The sequence below is a fragment of the Mustela nivalis genome (genome assembly GCF_964662115.1).
Source record: "Mustela nivalis genome assembly, chromosome: 1".
Taxonomy (NCBI): domain Eukaryota; kingdom Metazoa; phylum Chordata; class Mammalia; order Carnivora; family Mustelidae; genus Mustela; species Mustela nivalis.
The window spans coordinates 8,673,564-8,695,247 of NC_139020.1; the positions used below are offsets into that span (position 1 = coordinate 8,673,564).

Sequence of the window (21,684 nt, forward strand, 5' to 3'; positions counted from 1 at the left end):
CTTTTTTTAGTATATATGCTGCCAAAGCGAGCACTCTCATTTTAATTTTTTAAAAATGTACATATGTACAAAACAAGACCGTATTTTCTAACTCTTCTGTCAAGTAAATATATTACTATCACAGTTTAAAAGTAATGATAAATTTTATTTAGGTAAAAGTAACAAGCAAAATAAAAAATAGACAAAAAGGTCTACTGTACACCTGAAAAGGAAAATATCATACATAATACACGAACACTTAAGCCAAGTATATCAACTTGGAATTTTTGAAAAATCGAACTGTAATAGTCAGCACTAATCTAAATGTGTTTTCAATTCTTTTTTTCTTTTTAACATTTTATTTATTTATTTGACAGAGAGAGAGAACAGATATAGGCAGAGAGAGAGGGAGAAGCAGGCTCCCCGCTGAGCAGAGAGCCCAACGCAGGGCTCGATCCCAGGACCCTGAGATCATGACCTGAGTCAAAGTCAGAGGCTTAACCCACTGAGCCACCCAGACATCCCTGTGTTTTCAATTCTTAGTATGAACGTTTAAATACAGGAATGCCTGGGTAGCTTAGTCAATTAAGCAGCTGTCTTGATTTCGGCTTATAATCTCACGTTCCTGGAACTGAGGCCTGTATCATCTCTATTCTCAAAGGGAGTCTGCTTGAGATTTCTACCCTCCTCTTTTCCTCTTCCCTCTCTCCCTCTGCCTTTCCTCCTGCTCACAGATGCGCCCCCTAAAATAAATATATCTTTAAAAAAAGAAAAAAGAAAGTTTAGATACTTTACAATCTTGACCAAAGTCTGTATCCTAGAACATGTTAAAAAAATATGCAGTTTGGGGTGCCTGGGTGGCTCAGTGGGTTAAGCCTCTGTCTTCAGCTCAGGTCATGGTCTCAGTCCTGGGATGGAGTCTCCCATCAGGCTCTCTGCTTGGCAGGGAGCCTGCTTCCCTCTCTCTCGATGCCTGCCTCTCTGCCTACTTGTGATCTCTCGCTCTGTCAAAAAAATAAATAAATAAAATCTTAAAAAAAAAAATGCAGTTCTATGCCTGCCTCCAAGCCATCCTATAAAGAAATGAATTGAGTAACACAAGGACAGATGAAAGGTTCAACACAAAACTGAAACTGAACCATTTCTCTTTATTTCCTGATTCCTGATTTCAAAATTAGTGGTGTTTCATCACTTATAAAATTTGTCAACGATATTTTAAAACATTTTATTTCTTTTTTTTTTTTAAGATTTTATTTATTTATTTGAAAGACAGAGATCACAAGTAGGCAAAGAGGCAGGTGGAGAGAGTGAGGAAGGGAAGCAGGCTCCCTGCTGGGCAGGGAGCCCAATGCTGGCTCGATCCCAGGACCCCTGGGATCATGACCTGAGCCGAAAGCAGAGGCTTTAACCCACTGAACCATCCAGGCGCCCCTAAAACATTTTATTTCACAGTATATGAAATCCACACCACCTGCTCTGACCACACCTGGACTGTTTCATAATTGAGCAAGATTTTTCTTAACAACTAGGAACATACTTCAATAATGTTTTGGGGTATATAACTGCTAGGGTCTTAGAAAGTTGTAAATGTGTAAATATCAAAAGTATCCTCAGCCTGGGGTTATGGAATCATCTCAGCACAAAAAATAAAGGGAAGTTAGTATTATATGTCTTATCATAGTGACTAAGAAACAATATTCTTATTATCCTATCAACATTTTAAACAGTATTCATTTCCTTGCTCTTGAAAACATTTATTTCTAAGGTTAAATGTCAGAGATATTTATCACAAAACTATATTAATGTGATTTCTAGTCTATAATTTATTTGCTTTAGGATGTAAATTAAGATGTTGTGTTCTAAAATATTTAAATTAAAAAGAGAAGAGAAACACTGATTTTGGTGTTTCTTCCTGAATTAATCAATATGGCTACTGTAAGACATACTGATTCTAGTATTCCTAATGCAAATAATCTAACCACACAGTGAAAAACTACAAGTGCTGTTAGACCTGATGAATTTACAATTAAAAAAACTGTTTTCTGAGCAAATAAAACCATCAGTGTGCTCATGTAAAGTTAAATAAATTGGTTCCTGTCTGCGATACTTTTACTTAGAGATCACTTACAGTATTTATAACACAAATGGGTAACAAAATTTCCATTGTTTGATGATATTCTTGTGTCCAGAAAGAGAGCCGAACACATACCCTTAGGGAATAGTCACTCTCAGGAGCAATCTGGTCCATCCTCTCTTGCTTCTTGTACCCTTTCTTCCCTGTTGTCTCATCTAAATCTTCAGGAATTCTGATGTCATATTTATCCTTATCAAAATCAAATTCTGTTGCATTTTTGTAGCTATAAAAACAATTTTTTGAAAGAGCGAAATTATAACTTCATAGAAGATAAGCAAACCATTAACAAAACTAAACACTTAGCCATTCTGGCTGGGGGAGGGGAGAGACAAAAGCAAGGAAGGGAAAAACAAAAGAAAAACCCAGGAAGATGCAGAAAAACTGTATACATTCACACATTGCTGGCGGGAAGTCAAATGGTAGAGCCACTGTGAAAAACATTCTTAAAAAACCAAGCAGGCAACTACCATATGACCCAGCAATTACACTCTTGGGCATTTATCTTAGAAAAAGAGAAGATTTTATTTCCAGAAAAACCTGTACACAAATATTTACAGCTTCATTTGCAGTAACTCATAATGATAAAAATCCAAAATGATAAAAAAAAAAAGCATAAAGATGCGCTTTAACTGGTGAATGGCTAAACACACGATGGTCCATCCATCCATACACTACTACTCAGCAAGGACAAGGAAGCAAACTGCTGACACACATAGGAACCCAGATGAATCTCCAGAGAAATACGATGAATGAAAAAAGCCAATCCCAAAAGCTTTCACACTGTAGGATTCTATTCATATAACATTCTTAAAATGCTGAGTTACAGAAATGGAGATGATGTTAGAGGTGGTCGGGATTAGGAAGGAGGAGGTATGGATATAAAAGGCCAACATGAGGGATCATGGGTGATGAAAATGTCCTGTCTCTTGACTCTGTCAATGTCGGTATCAACACCACTGTACTACAGTTTCGCAAGATGCTGCCACTGGGGGAAACTGGATAAACAATGCATGAGATTTGTGCCTATAAATCTACAGATATCTCAAAATAAAACATGTAAATTTAAAAAAGAGGGGAGTGAGGATGGGAGGGGCATGGCAGCAAAGCAAGGGAAAAAAGGGAACATAGATCAGAAAAGATTTTTAGTATTTAAGGCTTACCACTCAATTTGTGCTGTATTCCTATCATTCTTTGTGTCTAAATATCTCAGTATTATACATTTATCCTAAGTTTTTAAAAAACCTTATTTGCAAATGATTTTATCTTCACAAGGATAAAGGACTGCAATTTTATGCAATACAGAGGTCTCATCTACTTTACTTTTCTCACTAGTTGTTAAATTATGCTTAGCTTTAAGTAACCGATAAAGATTTTTCTTCCTAACTTACACAAGTTAGGGCTTATTAGCTGGGATATTTTCTTCCCTTTTCTTTTTGAGGAGGGGTAGAATAGCAGAAAGTGAGAATTGAGCTCTACAGATACTGAATGGCAGGGCTAGGAAATTTAATTTTAATAATATGAAATTATCTCGAACTGAAGCCAAAGTGGCATCGATAAAACACTCTTGGAAAAGACAAATTGTTACCTATGCCAAAAATTGAGTACCTTCCAGTGTATTTCTACTCCTTTTGACAATGGATAAATGTAATAAGACCATTCCTGCACAAGCAATTTCCTTCCCAAATGAGAAACCACTCTCTGAGTTCCACATTTACCTTCTAAGGTTCCAAATGATGATCCTCGTCCCCTTCTTACCCATAATAGCATCAAGTTCCGCCAGTAATTTCTGTTCCGTAGAAAACAGAGAATGTTCCAGAATTGCTGCAAGGCTTGCTTTTGATTCTGCTAAATTTATCATCTGTCGTATATCTTAAGTTAAAGACTTAGACCAACAACATACTTCTTATGATTGCAATATGGAAACTTAAACAGTAACAGATAACTTTTTCCTAAATTAATTTCTTAGTTTTAAAACTGCAGTTTGGGGCGCCTGGGTGGCTCAGTGGGTTAAAGCCTCTGCCTTCGGCTCAGGTCATGATCCCAGGGTCCTGGGATCGAGCCCCGCATTGGGCTCTCTGCTCAAGCAGGGAGCCTGCTTCCTCCTCTCTCTCTGCCTACTTGTGGTCTCTGTCTATCAAATAAATAAAAAATTTTAAAACTGCAGTTTGATTTCAGATAAACACCAAGGAAGATGAAGTATAAGTAAGTTTATTACGATTCCTAATTTAATGGTTCCTAATATCTGAATGTGTTTATAAAAAAACACAGAAACTGTTTTCCTAAAGATACCTTGCTTTTCATGGGCTTAGGAAAAATTTCGAAGCAGACCACACATCTCTTTAGACATAGTAGGACTGAAATAAAGGGGAGAACTACAGGGAGCTGAACACAAAAAGCAACTACCTTACCTTAAGGGTTTCCATGGCACAATTCCAACAGAAGAAAGGGAAAAAGGCTTAGCCAGAGATGTAAGAGACAATGGGTAGGAACAAGAGCTATCACGGAAACTGATTAAAAAACGAGAATCTGAAGGAGCGCAAAAGGAAGGAATGGTTCAGAGTATTTCTTCAGAGTTTCTCCCCAGTTTCTATTTGCAAATCAAAAGGATATGGTGTTTGTTGAACGCCACTATTGGGACAACAACATGTTCTGCTTTTATGACTTCCAAGTAGGTCTGAGACAAGAAGCCCACACTCATGCTTTCTCCATTTTTGGTAAACACGATTGCATCTCTACCCAAACGCATAGAACCTGACTTGAAGCCATTCCCATACAATCCAACTGGGACATGACCATTCATGGTGACTTTGTCACTGAAGCCAAAGCTAAAAAGGAAAAAAAAGAGAGAGAGAGAGAGAAATTTTTAAAATATATATATTCTTCATTTTTTTTAAATTCCAAAATTATAATATCAAGTAAAAAGCCTGGGTATAAATGTTAGAACTTCATCCTCTCTAGTTATATAATCTTAGGCATATTACTTTTAACCTATTTTGACGTGTTTCTCCATTTCTGAAATGAAAACTAAATCTGCATTGTAGGGTATGAGAATGACACACTAGAACAGGAGCTCGTTGTCTGGCACGCACTGCCAAAACGACTAAGTTCTCATTTGGGATCCTGGGACTCCTGAGATTTCACCCATGAAATTTCTTCTACATGTGAACAACTCCCTCGATCTCAGCAAGCCTAATATAGTATGATTACTAACGGCATCAAGCTTCTGGCAGAATAACAAGTATTTAAGGGAAAGTACAAAGGACTCTGCTGCCACATTTTCTCTACCCTATATCTACACTAGGTACCTTGGTTTCCTTTTCAGGCACATTTGGCTTCATACTGACATCCTATTCTGTGACATTAGAGGCTTTATGACTGTTTTATCTTGCTTCCTTCCTTAACCTCTGAATCCCTTTAAAATGACTCCCTACCAAAAGTGGCATTTTACTGGAGATACAGGTTAGAACCAATTAACACTACGGTATAAATAACCACTACCAGTGCACTAAGACTCTAAAGGAATGGTGGAATTTTAGGTAAGTCACACAGGAGGGGGTGAGAATGGCAGGGATTGTCTAATAATCACATAGCAGTAGGAAATGGGGAAGACTTAAGGAAGGGAACAGAGTGGGTTGTGGGTATGGCATATCATGTTTAAAACACAGAAAGTATGGGCAATAAGTATGACACATGAAACCCCTGAACTGGGTAAAAGCAATGTTTTTAAGAAATGTGACACTTGGGACGCCTGGGTGGCTCAGTTGGTTAAGCAGCTGCCTTCGGCTCAGGTCATGATCCCAGCGTCCTGGGGTCGAGTCCCACATCGGGCTCCTTGCTGAGCAGGGAGCCTGCTTCTCCCTCTGCCTCTGCCTGCCATTCTGTTTGCCTGTGCTCGCTCTCTCCCCCCCCCTCTCTGATAAATAAATAAAATCTTTAAAAAAAAAAGAAATGTGACACTTTTGGGCACGTGGGTGGCTCAGTCATTAAGCCTCTACCTTTGGCTCAGGTCATGATCCCAGAGTCCTGGGATCCAGTCCTGCATCCGGCTCCCTGCTCAGCAGGAAGCCTGCTTCTCCCTCTCCCACTCCCCCTGCTTGTGTTTCCTCTCTCACTATTTCTCTCTGTCAAATAATAAACAAAACCTTAAAAAAAAAACCAAAAAATTAAGAAAGAAAGAAAAGAAAAAAAAAATGTGACACTTTTGGGGCACCTAGGTGGCTCAGTCAGTTAAGCAGCTGCCTTTGACTCAGGTCTGAGCCCCAGGTAGGGCTCCCTGCTCAGTGGGAAGCCTGCCTCTCCCTCTCCCTCTGTCCTTCACCCTGCTCAGGCGCTCTCTCTCTCAAATAAAATTAAAAAAAGAAAAGAAAAAAGAAAAAGAAAAAGAAAGAAATGTGACACTTCTACATACCTTAGCATTTTATGTAACTTATCTGAAGTCATACCATTCCCATTATCAGTGAATGTCAAGCATATATGGTCATTTATCACTGTTTTGTCAATCCATATCTGTTTAGCATTCACATCAGGATCATAAGCATTATCTGGGAAACAAAAGTTTTGAGAAATTTTGATTTTGCATTTTAAAGAGTTAATTAGTTCAGTACAATCCTTTAACAAGCAACATATTTTTTAAAAAATGACATGTATAGGAACCCCTAAGACTTGAAAACCTGAAACTAAACTGTATCTTGCTATATACATCATTCACTGATCGTTACAGAATTAGCCCTTTCCAAAGTCCTCCATTTGTTACACTGGTGCCCACTACACTGAAAAACTACAAACAAGAAGAGTGACTGTACCAAGGAGATGATCAAGACAGGGAGGTTTTCTTCTGCCCAAAGAACCGGCCTGGCTATGGAGAGAGAGAAACTGGGAACTGAGCGTCAACTAGCACTACGCACAAGCTGACACTGAGGGCATGCAATGCAGTCACTGAATAAATGAGAAAGCAGTCCTGTTCTCTGCTAAGCTGGATACACACATGAAGGTTTACCTTCTACACAGTTCTTCAAATTGTGGCCCTTTCCAATCTAACCAAAGTTTCTGGTGGCTTTTACATTTCTATGATCTCTGTACAGATCCCCATGTAACACTCTTGCTTAGCTTCCTTGTTTGTCTCAGAATAGGTAAGTAGGAAGGAACACATTTAAAAAAACTACAAAAAATGAAAAAAATGTCAACAGAAGCAGCAAATAACATCAGCTTGTGAATTAAGTTCTACTTGAATATCCTTAATTGACTAAAAATACTTGCTGAGGTATATTTTGAAGTCTTTATGATTAAACATAAACAACGGTTCTCAAACTATCCTTCCATAAGGCAGTCTAGAATTAAAATCATCTTTTTAGAATCTTTTAGTTTAGAAACTAAATCTTTTTAGAATTAAAATCATCTTCCATAAAGCAGTCTAGAATTAAAATCATCTGGAAAAGTGATGTTTCACTTATATTTGATAAAGCACAAAGAGCACCATGACTTTCAGCTGCTCTACCCCAAAGCCAGACAATCACTAGACCTGAATGAACAGTCCCAGCTTGGGTGGGTCCTCTGGGTTGTCATAAAAAAAGAAGGGCTCTGAAGAGCTGCAGTGTTATATCCACTTATGGGTTTTTAAAAAACCAGCTGAACAGCACATATTAGCTGGGAGACTTTGGAAAATCTAACTATGCCAAAGAAAAGAAGGGTGCTCAAAAGTTTTTTCTTTTTTTTTCTCTTCTAAGGGTTCTAAGATAGAGAACCCTTTCTTGACAAAGAATCTAAAGTATTTCTAAGAATTCCCAAGAATATACTTTCCTTTATTACGTGTTTCTCAAACACACGCTTAAAAAAAAAAATCAGGGGTGCTTGGGCGCCTCAGTCAGTTAAGAGACTGACTCTTGGCTCGGGTCAAGATCTTGAGTCCTGGCCTTCAAATCCACCTCTGGCTTGGTCCTCAGTGAGGAGTCCACTTCCTCTCACTCTGCCCCTCCCCCAGCTCTCTCTCAAATAAGCTAAATCTTTATTAAAAAAAAAATCACATGCCAGAGGGGAAAAAATCATGACCCATTATGCAAATCTGATCACAACTCTGCCTCTTCTCATGTTCACTGAAACATTATTAATTCTATATCTAATCATTTTATCGGAGGAAACAAAAATGTATTATCACAAATCTAATGTAACATTAACCTCCTTACTTGCTAACCTCAGGGGAAAAAAAAGTCTGTTACATGTACTTTTCAACTATTAAAAAACACAATTCCTGGGCGCCTGAGTGGCTCAGTGGGTTACAGCCTCTGCCTTCAGCTTGGGTCATGATCTCAGGGTCCTGGGACGGAGCCCTGCACTGGGCTCTCTGCTTGGCAGGGAGCCTGCTACCCCTCCCACCCCGCCTGCCTCTCTGCCTATTTGTGATCTCTGTCTGTCAAATAAATAAATAAAATCTTTAAAAACAAAACAAAACAAACCACAATTCCTATTTTTACAATAGATCAGTTTCTTTTATAATCAGAATAAAACTATTTTCAACATAAATGTTTTATGAATTTGGCAAAATAATAGTAGAGAGAAGGTTGAGCATAATTAATTTGACATCTACTTGAATAGCTGTTATGCTAGATAAACCTTACCGATGGTATCATTCAAAATACATGTTTTATTAAACAGCTTATATGCATATTATTTTTCAATGAAAAGTTTTTTAAAACTTCAACTGCAACCAACAGATTACACATGAAATGTCAATTTTACATACCTATTAATTCAGCAACTGCACTGAATGGCCAAGTGTGACTAGTAGAATTTGTATGTAAAAACTTCGGGCAAAGCTGAAACAAACCAATGATTCACATAAATTAATTCAAGTCTTACTTTTAAGAACTGAAACCAGTATAATTTTCTGTTCCTGTATTAAATAAGCAACACCAGGGCACCTGGCTGGCTGGCTCAGTCGGTAGAGCCTGTGACTTTTGATATCTCGGGGTTGTGAGTTTAAGCCCCACGTTGGGTGTGGACATTATTTTAAAATCTTTAAAAGAAATAAAAATAGTAAAAAATAAAATAAACAACACTGAGACCAAGCAAAAATAATAGCTGCTTGCTTCAGGATATACCAGGAAGAAACAACCTCGAAGGTAAGGTTCTTAGAAGGCTAAGAACTAAATAGTTTACTCATCAACACCTGCTTCAAAACCTTGCCTCCTTGGGTCCACCAATCCAAAGCCATATTACAAACTACCCAGTCAGAAAGTTACCCAGCCTGCAAGGCCTACCTCAAAATTACTGTGAGACACAACTAAGATTTTTGCCAAGGGGGTGTTTTTTCCTGAGTGCATTAGGCTTAATAAACGTAGCTTCACTTATTGATCAAAAGGCTTTTCTAGTGGTCTCATGGAACGTCAGTATTTGATATTTTTTATATTATTTACTCCCAGTGCATTATAATTAAACCTTTGCAATGGAGTAATAGACATCTACCAACCCATTACACAATGTCAAATAAAAGTTTAAACCCAAGGATTTTAGGTCTGATTTTATTCACAGTTATACAGTATGAATGACTATGCCAATCAACTTCATTCTATAGGGAACTCCCTAAATTTCTGAGTATAGATATCAAATGCATAAAAACGTCCAAGTGGCCTTCAAAGGCTAAGACTTGAAAATTTCCATTAAAGACAATTTCCATGCAATGGGGATTTTGTGTTCATTTTTAACAGATTATCTTATATTTAAGGAAAAAAAGAGAGGAGGCACTTTTAAGTATTTAATGTGACAAGCCCTGGGTATGTGATGAGATCACAAATGAAACCAACTGTGTTTGTAGTGCTCTATTGCTGCCACAAGGTGTCAGAAAGAGGTCTGTTTTTTCTCTGTCCACATTTGGTTTTAGACAATTCCCAAGCATTCATTCACCATTAGACTGAAAGGCACATGTGAGAAATGAAATTCATAGAAAAGCAGTCTTCAAACTGGAGTATGGCACACATTCATGTAATAAATAGGAAGTAATTCAGCCTTTCTACAGCATATGTTACAAAGTTTTTAAATAAAAACCAATTTCCAGATCTTCATCTTGCACAAGAGGCTTTTCTCAAAATTAATCTACCTGTGACGGTGCCAGGGGTCAGCCATCGGGAGGCTCTTTATGTCCCAGCTGCCTGCCTCTGCATAATTATCACGCTACCATTTATAGAATGGCATACTCCTCACCTGTTACAAATTTTACAATGGAGGCATGGCTTTGGAGTGTGAAACTTCTGGCTACCAAAGAAGACACTCTTAGAATATCTGTCTTTGCTCTATTTTATGCATTTCTGTTAGCTGTGAAATCTGGAACTGGAATGGGGTATTTTGAATTTTAGATGTATTGGCAGAATGTGGTAGTGGGAATGTCAATTTTCATTTAATGTCTTCATCCTGTATATCAATTCCAAATTGACATGGTACACACTGTTCTTGAGTAAGAACCCAGGGAGAGCAAAGCAAAGAAGGCATCAGTAAGAAATAACTGAATGGTAAACAGTGGCTTTTTTGACTATTCTGAATTCTCATCTTTAGAACACACCACTAGCTGTGGAGGGAAACACCCTTGACTGGTCAAAGCAGTAATACATAGACACATATACACATAACACATAGACAGATAGACACACAAACACATACATGCGAAGCACAGTATGTTTAACCAAGTGTGTGACCTTGAGCAAGAAGCTTAATCTCAGTGCCTCAAGTTCTGTCATCTATAAAAATGAGGATGATAAGCATATCAGCTTACCAGGGTATTAAGAATATTAAATGAGTTAATATTTGTAAATGCTTAGAAGACCAACCAGAACATAATAAGCACTGTGTGTGTGTGCTTTTTAGTATTCCTTAAAGGCACAACTGAGCTCATAAAAAAAAATAAAAATTAAGGAAGGGGAGGCCTGGGTGGCTCAGTCAGTTGGGCATCTGCCTTCAGCTCAGATTATGAACCCAGAACCCAGAGTTCCAGAAAGGAGCAGCAACAGTCTCCCTGCTCAGCAGGGAGTCTGCTTCTCCCTCTCTGCCCCTCACCCCAGTCCTGTGTGCTTTCTCCCCCCACCCCCAAATAAAAAAGTAATCTTAAAAAAATTTTTTTAAAAAGGAAAATCTTTAAGGGCTTTGAGTAAAGAAAGAATTAACTACAAAAACTAGATTTGAAGATAAAGGACAATGGGTGAGGTGCTTAAATGGAGTACAAAGGTTTGTTTTGCTGCTGTTGTTTTGTTTTGTTTTTAAAAGGTTTTGGTTTTAATGGTGACTCAGGGATAGGAGATTTGGAAGTAACTACCCCGCCTCACCCTCAATAAGAAGCTGGGGGCAGCAGGAACCTGTCTAACGGGAAGTTAGTCTGTTTTGGTCTAGATGCTTTAAAAAAAAAAAAAAAAGGCATAACAAGCAGCTCTGTAAAAAAGGGCATGCCTTCACTTGGGTGAAGTTGTATCAATTTATATAACTTGCAGAAACACTATGGAGATCACAGCCTCAACCAGACCGCAGAGGATTCCCTTAAGTCATTATTTGGGCGACTATTTGAGCACAAAATCTAAACTAAGGGAAAAATCATTTAAGGGAACAATCCACCAGGAGAAAATGTTAGCAAACAAGATTCAGTAGTATTAGACGTCACTTCCCACCGCCAAAATTTAGGAAACACACACAAAAATGAGATGCTCTGAAGACTACACACAAATTTTTTAAAGAATTAATACAACTTTTAGGGGCACCTGGGTGGCTCAGTGGGTTGAGCTTCTGCCTTAGGCTCAGGTCATGATCCCAGGGTCCAGGGATGGAGCCCCACATTGAGCTCTCTGCCCAGCGGGGAGCCTGCTTCCCACTACCCCCCACCCCCCACCCCCGCCTGCCTCTCTGCCTACTTGTAATCTCTGTCTGCCAAATAAATAAATAATACATTTTTAAAAAAGAATATAACTTTTAGAATCAATAGTCATACATTTAAAAACCAGATAAATATAAAACTTTTTTGGAAGCCTGAACATATGGGAGTGTTTACCTGTGCTCCCGCCTGAAACTGCTTTTTAATGGGGGGGGGGGGGCAGGGCCTGGGGGAGAATAAACCAGAACAAAAGCAATCAGAGAAGTGATGGATAATAGTAGATAAGGTAGTCAGTAGTTTGGAAACTGGAAAGCACAGATATGACAACTTGAGAAGCTTAGGGAATAAAATTATGACCATTACCGCTATTTCTGCTTCTGTACCTTCGCTTGCTAACCCATGAGGAGATGGAAAAATACCAGCAGACTTTCTATGGACACTCTGTAACCACACATCCCCCGCCCAGAATTGAACCTGACAGAATGGCCGCTCCGGACCCCCCACCCAGCTCTGGGCCAAGAGATAACAGTCATTTGGTGGCAGAGAAACCCCCACCCAGAATTGGACGTGACAGAATGACTGCTCCCGGACCCCCTACCCAGCTCTGGTGCAAGAGATAATAACCATCTGGTACCCCGCAGCTTGACAGGGAGACCCCGGCCAATCCTGAGGTGACACATACCCTAGCAGCGCCAACTAAGCAGTATGAAGAATGACAGCCCTTTGATCTAACCAATAATCTGGTCCCAGCCTTTTCCAGCTCTGTAGCGCGCCAGTCATATTATAGAGTTGCTTTATGATTTTCTGGCGGTATGTGGCGATCTGTTACAAGATACTATGATGTATGCTAAGTCCCTGCCTCCCCAAAAATAGTGTATAAAAGGTGTTGTGATCCCGAGCTCGGGACCTCTTAGCGTCACCGGTAACGAGTGCGCGGCGGTCCGGGTTCGAACTCGTAATAAACGAACCTTGCTGTTTAGCTTTGACTGTGGACTCTGGTGGTCGTCTTTGGGGGGGGGGGTGGTTTTGGAATTCGGGCATTTCAAACTCATTCAACAGCCTGTAAAGAGCTGAGTCTGAAAACTATGAAGAGATGAGAAACAACAAGCAGCAGACCAGGAACCTTGGCAGAACTCCACAAAACCTTAGGAATTAGATTTTTGTGCCTCCAAAGTCAAAGGTTCTAGAGGTTGTATGAAAACAAGATAGCTTCAAAGTCCTTAAAGAAGCAAGAAAGATTCCCCCCTCCTCCCCAGTTTCTTCTTTCACCCTGCAACTACTCTAAGCAAGCAGGCAGAAAACTGGATGGTCTGTTCTTGGGAGAAAGTGATGGCGGCAGGCTCAGGAACGAAGAAAACAGATGGGTTAAAAGCAAGTCAGCAAACAGTCCGGAAATAAACCCTCACATATATGGCCAAATGATTTTCCACAAGGGTGTCAAGACCATTCAATAAGACAAAGACAGTCTCTTCAATAAATAGTGCTGGGAAAGCTAGATATCCATGATACCCGTATGTAAAAGACTCCAGTTGTACTCGTGCCCACACCATATGAGGGTGGGGGGGAAGGACACCTTAAAATGGATCAAAGATCTAACATAAAAAATTAAAAACTTTTAAAACTCTTAGAAGAAAGCATAGGGGGAAAGTTTCATGACACTGGATTTGGCAATTATTTCTTGGATATGACACCAAAAGTACAGGAAACAAAACAAGATCAATTGTACTGCATCAAAATTTAAAACTTCTACACATTAAAGGATACCCAACTGGGATGCCTGGGTGGCTCAGTCAGTTGGTCATCTGCTTTTGGCTCAGGTCATGATCCCAGGATCCCTGGATCATGTCATGAGTCAGAACGAGATTCCCTGCTCAGTGCGGAGTCTGTTTCTCCTCCTCTCTGCCCACCCCCACCCTACTCCTCACTCTCTCTCGAATAAATAAATGAATAAACAAATACAATCTTTTTAAAAAATAAAGGATACAATCAACAGAATGAAAAAGCAATCTACAGGGCGCCTGGGTGGCTCAGTGGGTTAAGCCACTGCCTTCGGCTCAGGTCATGATCTCAGGGTCCTGAGATCGAGTCCCGCATCGGGCTCTCTGCTCAGCGGGGAGCCTGCTTCCTCCTCTCTCTCTCTGCCTGCCTCTCTGTCTACTTGTGATCTCTCTCTGTCAAATAAAAAAAAAAGAAAGAAAAAGAAAAAGCAATCTACAGAATGGAAAAAAAAAATCTGCAAATCAAGTATCAGATAAGAGGTTAATATCCAGAACACATGAAGAACTCCTACACACATCAACAAAAAGACTAAAAACCTAATTAAATAGTAGGCAAAGGACTTGGCTATTTCTCCAAGGACTCTATACAAATGGCCACTAACACAAGATGATCAACATCATTAATCACTAGGGATATACAAACAAAATCACAATGAGATACCAACTCATACTTACTAGCATGGTACTATAAAATTAAACATAGAACTGTCATATGATCCAGCAATTCCACTGCTGGGTACATACTTAGAAGAAATGGAAGCAGGATCTTGAAGAGATTATTTGTACACCCCTGTTCATAGGACCATTATGCACAATACCCAAAAGGTGGAAGCCACATAAATACCCATCAATGAATGGGAAAACAAAATGTGGTATATTCATACAAGGGAATAGTATTCCGCCTCGGAAGGAAAAGATCCCTTGACATATGCTACAACTGGATGAACCACCTGAGAACATTATGCTAACTAAAATAAGCCAGTCACAAAATGACAAATAATTCATGATTACACTTACATGACATACCTACAGTGGTCAAATTCACAGAGAGTAGAATGGTGGCTGCTAGGGGCTATGTGAAGGGAGAATGGAGAATTATTTGTTAATAGATACAGAGTTTTAGTTTTGCAAGATGAAAAGAGTTCTGCAGACTGTACAACAAAGTGAATGTATCTAATAGTACTGAATTAAATACTTAAAAATGGTCAAGATGGTAAATTTTATGTTAAGTGTATTTTACTACAATAACAAAGAGATAAATACCAAGTCAGCAAACTGAACAACGTGAAACTCCCATTTCCTTTTCCCAGCTGAGCTTTCAGGAGAGCTAGCAGCCAGAATTATATATGCCATGGCAAGAGACTAGATGTAGAATTCCTCTCTGGAAAACCGAATGATTTCCAAAAGTTCCATCTGCTCCTTTTACAGTTATGCCAGGCCTTTCTGGATAGCATCTTATTTTTGTTGATCCCACTTTTTAAGAATTACTTAAAAAATTTTTAAAGTTATTTTTTGAAGCTTTTATTTAAATTCCAATTAGTAAGCATACTGGGTAATATTATTTTCAGGTGCACAACACAGTGATTCAACACTTCCACACAACATCCAGTGCTCATCACAAATTTTTACCTAACTTTAAACAAGCCTATTTTATTTTCAAATACTTCCATGCTTCCATTCTTTAGGTTCTTACAAATACTGACATAGAGTGCCCCCAACAAAACAGAACTGATTACTATCTTTCTCATCACCCAACACTGAAGCCCTCCAAAGGAGCTCTACTCATGTATGTCCAGTCAGCTGTGCATCTTACTTGGAAACGTAAGCAGGTTAACCATCTCCAGACATTTGAGACTACTACAAAATTTTAAGACAGAAGCACAAAGAAAGCACCGGCATGCAGCAAGCAAAAGAAAACTTCAAAAATGCTGTAATCAATATGCTCAGTGATAACAAATATTTTGTCTAGGGGAGATGACTGCTTGATCGAGAGAGAGAGAGAGAGAGAGAGAGTGTGTGTGTGTGTGTATATATATATATATAATAAGTAGGCTCCATACCCAGTGTGGGGCTTTAACTCACGATCCTGAGATCAATAGTCACACACTCCATTGACTCAGTCAGCCAGGCACCCCTGTCCAAGGAAGATTGTAAAAAGACATTCAGGGGGCACCCGGCTGGTGCAGATGGTTAAGTGTCTGACTCTTGGTTTCCACTCAAGTCCTAATTTCTGAGTCTGTTTCAGACTCTCTCCCTCCCTCTCCCCCTTCTCCCTGCTGTGTGCACACGCTCGCTCTCTCTCAAATAAATAAATAGATATTTTAAAAAGATATTATTATTAATATAATTAATAATATGATTAATTATTAATAATAATGGCTATTGATAATAATGGTTAAATAAATAATAAGAGAAAGGAGAACAAATGGAGGAAATCTCACAGAAAAGAAACAAGTAGGAAAACAGGAGACAAAAGAAAACTGAGAAGCAGAGGGAAGAAATATGTCAAATAAACGAGAAAATTTTCCAGATTATTAAGAACTTGAATTTCCAGCCTAAGTGCCCAATACAATACATAGGGCTCTACTACAATAAAGCATGCTTTTAAATTTCTAAGATAAATCATTCTTAATTTAGAATGACAAATCCAGCTAAATGATATATTAAAGGGCAAGAAACAATATATCTCCAAGAAATGACACAAAATTTTTTTCTTCCCATGTACTCTGCTCTCAGAAGCTATACCTGTTTTTGGAAGGATGGATGCACTCCACCACTACCAGGAACAAAAACAGCAAATATTTCCTGGGCACTTACTGCATGCACAAACCTGTTATATGTATTTGCTCCTTTAATGTTTAAAACCACCCTTTGAGGTGCCCGCCCATCCTTCAGATTAGAAACTCAGGCACAGAGAAGAGTAAATAATTTGCCAAGGTTACTTATCCATTCGTCAGTCAGGATTTGAACCCAGGCAGGTGGGCTCCAGAGCCCATGCTCTGTCACTCGTCTACTGCACCTGCCAAGGGAGTAAGCTCCAAAAGAGGAATATGTGGGATGGAGGCACAACGAAAGGGGAAGGAAATTTCCAGAAAGATGATAAAGGGAAGTCCCCAAAACACAAGTAAGCCAACAAAACTGACAAAATATTGGGTGTGCTTGAGCACATCTGGAAAAGATTTTCCAGTTCTGTGAAAGTTTGGATAAAAGAGCAAGTCTAAGCAAACAAAATACAATTATTAACCTCAGAAAGACAAAACGCTGTACAACAAAGAAAATGCAATCATAGTTCTGGTTGGCTCACTTGTGAATAATGATAAGAGTGATAAATCATACAGCAATTCCACAAAAAAGATAAATGCATTGGAAGAATGGGAGGATGTGAAAAGAGTACGCACAGGTCAGTTAAATCCACAGCAGGACTACCGGAAAACAACAAAACGGTAGCAGCATTTTAACTTAGAGATAGGAAAGCAAAAAGCAAAAATTTAAATGTTTCTGTCATTCTGCATTCTGTCCTTGGATCTCCTGCCCTCCTAAATTAAAATATGCATACATGATTATGGTTCACCCCTTATGTCTTAGGATCTATGACTTTTGACAAATGCATAGACTCATTAATTCCTAGACTCCTAATGAAAGCATCTGACAGCTACACCCAAACAGTGAGCATAGCTGTAGTCAAATGAAATTTATGGAAACTGAAATGTATATGTCACATAATTTTCATATGTTGCAAAATACTCTTTTGATTTTTTCCAACTGCTTAAGAATCATGTTTAAGAATCACTCTTGGGATGCTTGGGTGGTTCAGTGGGTGAAAGCCGCTGCCTTCGGCTCAGGTCATGATCCCAGGGTTCTGGGATCGGGGCCCCACATCAGGCTCTCTGCTCCATGGGGAGCCTCCTCTCTCTCTCTCTGCCTACCTCTCTGCCTACTTGTGATCTCTGTCAAATAAACAAAATCTTAAAAAAAAAAAAAACAAAAAAACCTTCTTAGTTTATGGGCCATACAAAAACAGGTGGCAGGCTGGATTTGGCCCATAAGCCGTAGTTTGCCAATTCCTGCCCTAAAGCAAAAAGATGGGTGGAGATACAGTCCAGAAGCTGCAGATGGGAGATTCGGTCAGTGAGGTTCCAAACAGCCCATATTACCCACAAAAGGAATATTTAGCACATGGACAGCTGCTTCACCCAGAAAGCCAACTAACAATACCAGTCTCTTAACACTGTTTTGACTCTTACGTTTGCTCCCTTTATCACCTCAGTCTTGAGAACTTAAGACAGCAACACTGGAGAAGCCAGGGAAATGAGAAGAAAATCCTCTTGCAGAAAGAGGACAAAACCCCTTCACTCCTTTTCCCCACGACAGGATTCTGGTACAGAACGTGGCCCAATCTGAGAGGGGGAAGGTCTGGGCATTAAACTGAATAAGATATTTTAAATTACATGAGGACAGACTTTACAATACCTGAGGCTAACTGGAAAGCCTTCCTTACATATGCCCAGATTCACCCAAGCGTCGAAGACAGGCAAACAATACTTAAACCCAGTGCTAAGAAAGAATAAAGTTGCTCTCTATATTCAAACTACTAAATATTATCTCATTCAACAGGCCAGTTATGTAACCAAAGGACCTTTATTCAGTATAGGTAAAGAACACTTAACGATCAATAAAAATCTCTTTAAGAGAAAATACAAAAATGGGCAAAGGATACAATAGGTGTTTTTTTTTAAATAAGTTAAATGTGAATAACTTTTAAGGAAATGCAAAATAAACCCAAACACACTTTACATTCATCATACCGAAAAACTGTTCAAGTCCAAGGATACCAGGTGTGGGTAAGAATGATTAAACGAAGAAGTCAGAGGGCAATGCACCAATTTTAAAGCAATAGTATTACCACTCGATCGTTAAATTTAACGAGACTACGGTAGCCATTCTCTGGCAAGAGTCACCAACCTCAAAAGAGGAGGTACACTTCTGCACAACACCAACTTTCGGAGGATCATCAGGAAAGCCACGCCCACATTTTAGGAGGTGAAATTTCATTCTTGTGTGTGACCGCTCCCTACGACTCAGGACTCACAGATACAAGAAATGCTGGAGGGTTTCCAAGAACGCCCCGAAACAGACACGACGGAGAGGCCAGAGAAAACGGGAGAAGCCAGTGACTTGGTGATCTGGGCCCGAAGGCTTAACTGGAAGGAAGCGGCAGGAATGTGAACGAATCAGGAAGACCCGTCCCGGCTCGCTTCACCCCGTCCCATCGCCTAGAGGTCAAGGCCGCCTGGCATTTCTGGTCGCGGACTGCCGCTCCCGTTCCCTCCCCCTCCCGCCCCGGGGCGCCCCGCCGGCCCGCGGGCTGGGAAGGGTCAGGGGCCCCCGCGGTCCGAGAGACGGGTGGTGCGGCCACTGAGGCCTCGCCCTCGAACGACAGCTGCTAGGCAGCCAGGAGAGAGCCGGGAGGAGGGGCCGCGGCCCCGGCCCGCCCCAAAGCCGCGGGGGGCAAAACAGAAACCCAGCGCCGAGGAAACGGAACGCAGCCCGGCCCGCACCGCCCGGCCCTGTCCGCCGCCGAGTCGCTCCGCCGACGAGAGCGAGATGGCCGCCCCCTCCCCCGGCCCCGCCGCGGCCCCAGCCGCCGCGCCGACGAGTCGCCACCGCCCACTGCCGGCCCCCCCTCGCTTGCCCGCCTGCCCGCCCTCCTGGGACACGGCCCGCTCCACCCCTCGCGGCTGCTCACCGCGCTGAGGCGGATCCCGCTGGGTGGCTGCGCCGCCATCTTGAGCGAGCTACAAAGCCAGGACCGGCCTCGGCCGCAACCCGACTGGGAGGCGGCCGGGACGACTGTGGAGCCCGCTGAGGCCCGCCCACTTCCGGGGCGGGGCGCGCGGCTGCCCCGCCCGCCCACTTCCGCCTCAGGCGCAGTTGTAAGAGTGTGCGGCAAGTAAATGGCCAGGCTGGTTGAAGCCGGGGGGGAACTGGGCTCGAAGCGCTGGGCCCCGCTAGGGGAAGGGCGCATGCGTGAGAGTGGCGGGCGCGAAAGGGACGCGGGCGGCCTAACTGGGCCTGGGAAGTTGAGGGTCCGGAGTTTGGGGTCTGTCACGCCGACCGCTGGGGCCCAGAGGGGTAGGTGACCTTGGGCGCTGGGGCCGGGCGAGGCGAGCTCGAGGCGCCTGACGCGGCTGCACGTGCATTGCGCTGAAAGAAGCCGTCCGGGCCCCGCCTGGGTCCGGGTGATTTGAAGCCGTGTTAACGAGACGGAGACGCGGTGCGTTTGGGGTTTGCCCTGGAGGTTCCCAGCCCTCGGCCTGGTGAAGAGAGCCTTTCGCTCGTGCACACGGACGCGCTGTCGACCTTGCGCCGGGGCTTGGGCTACGGGAGTAGGATCTAGAAACGAGTAAGGCTAGGGCTCTAACACGCTGTAGGTAAAGAAAGGGTGCACAGGGTTCTGGAAACCATTTAGGTTTTTCGCTTTTAGTTTTTCCTTTTATCTCTTTGTCCTGATTTTGGGGAGGTATAAGCACATGTCGGGTCTCCAACACTTGTTTTTCATTCATTGAATGTTTTTAACTAAAGAAAAAAAAAAAAACCAAAACCAAGTTAACCCATTTTTCCCACCCACTCCCCACCTGTTGCTTTTTTTTTTACTGTAATTCATTTTCTTTGTAAAAATTCCAATAATACGGAAATACAAAACACGAAGTTTACCCGGAATCTCTTCACCAGAACATATGAACAATGTGGTATGCATTATTAGTTCAGGCTTACTATATACTAAATATTATTTCCAGTACAGATTGTCTCGCCACTTGCTACAGTTCTACTTAGCATTTGTTAGCTTTACGGTGGTGCGGAAATGCTACGCATTCAGTAGAAACTGTAATTGGGGGGCACCTGGGTGGCTCAGTCAGTGAAGAGTCTGCTTTTCGCTCAGGTCATTATCTCGGGGTTCTGGGATGAAGCCCAGCGCTGGGCTCCGTGTTCCGTGGGGAGCCTGCTTCTCCTCCTCCCTCCGTTACCCAGCCCAAGCTCGTGTGCTCTCTCTCTCTCTCTCCATCTGCACTCTCTTTTAAATAAATAAATAAAATCTTTTTTTAAAAAAATAACTGTACTTAGAATTTTGGATTTCGCTCTTTTGCTGGTGTGAAAATTAATAAATCTCACTAAAGTGGAGTTGGGAGTTTCCACAGGGTGACCTTTCCTGCCCTACCAGTTTCACGAATTGCAGACCCAACAGGAAGAGACGGACTTGACATTACCTGGACTTGACCTTGGTACTACTTTAATATCTCTGGGGGAAAGAAAAAGCACTTACCTTGTCTCTTACAACCCTGAAACACCTCAACCAAGAAGCCACTACACTTTGAATTCCCAATTTACTGCAGTGGACTTTTTAGTTTGTAACAGTCTTCTCAACCTACTCCTCTCCTTAAGAAAGGTTACCTCCCCTTTATTCCCTGGACTTGACTCTGGATTTTGCTGCAACTTGTTTGTCTCCGATTACAGTTCTCTTCTATTCTTGAGTAAGTCCATTTTTGCTAGTAAAATAACTGGCGGTTTTTATTTTATTTTTAAAATTAGTACTGGGCTAGCGATACCCGGTATGATCCTCTCTCGTGTTACTGGGTAGCAGTAAGCTGTAGTTCCCAATCAGCCATGCTATCAGAATGAACAACCTATATACACTTAGAACCGTCGCACCCAAACAATCTGGTTTTCACTTTCAGACAGTATTTAATAAATTACACAAAATAGGGCGCCTGGGTGGCTCAGTGGGTTAAGCCGCTGCCTTCGGCTCAGGTCATGATCTCAGGGTCCTGGGATCAAGTCCCACATCCGGCTCTCTGCTCAGCAGGGGGCCTTCCCTTCCTCTCTCTCTGTGATCTCTTCCCTTCCTCTCTCCTACTGTGATCTCTCTCTGTCAAATAAATAAATAAAATTAAAAA

At 41.2% G+C, this 21,684-nt stretch overlaps 1 protein-coding gene across 2 annotated transcripts in view; it reads right to left on the bottom strand.

The window, feature by feature from the left end:
* Positions 1-20,839, bottom strand: part of MORC3 (MORC family CW-type zinc finger 3) — a 46,073-nt gene extending 25,234 nt beyond the window's left edge. The window contains exons 1-6 of one of the 2 annotated variants that reach the window (XM_082722746.1): positions 19,479-20,839; positions 8,850-8,922; positions 6,522-6,654; positions 4,724-4,938; positions 3,829-3,976; positions 2,189-2,336 (exon numbers count right to left, since the gene is read on the bottom strand). In XM_082722746.1, coding sequence (XP_082578872.1) covers positions 2,189-2,336; positions 3,829-3,976; positions 4,724-4,938; positions 6,522-6,654; positions 8,850-8,922; positions 19,479-19,757 — 996 coding nt within the window. In that variant the 5' untranslated portion in view covers positions 19,758-20,839. Of the gene's footprint in view, positions 1-2,188; positions 2,337-3,828; positions 3,977-4,723; positions 4,939-6,521; positions 6,655-8,849; positions 8,923-18,694 lie in introns of both variants that reach the window. The other variant, XM_082722747.1, reaches the window with a different exon arrangement.
* Positions 20,840-21,684: the final 845 nt, after the last annotated feature.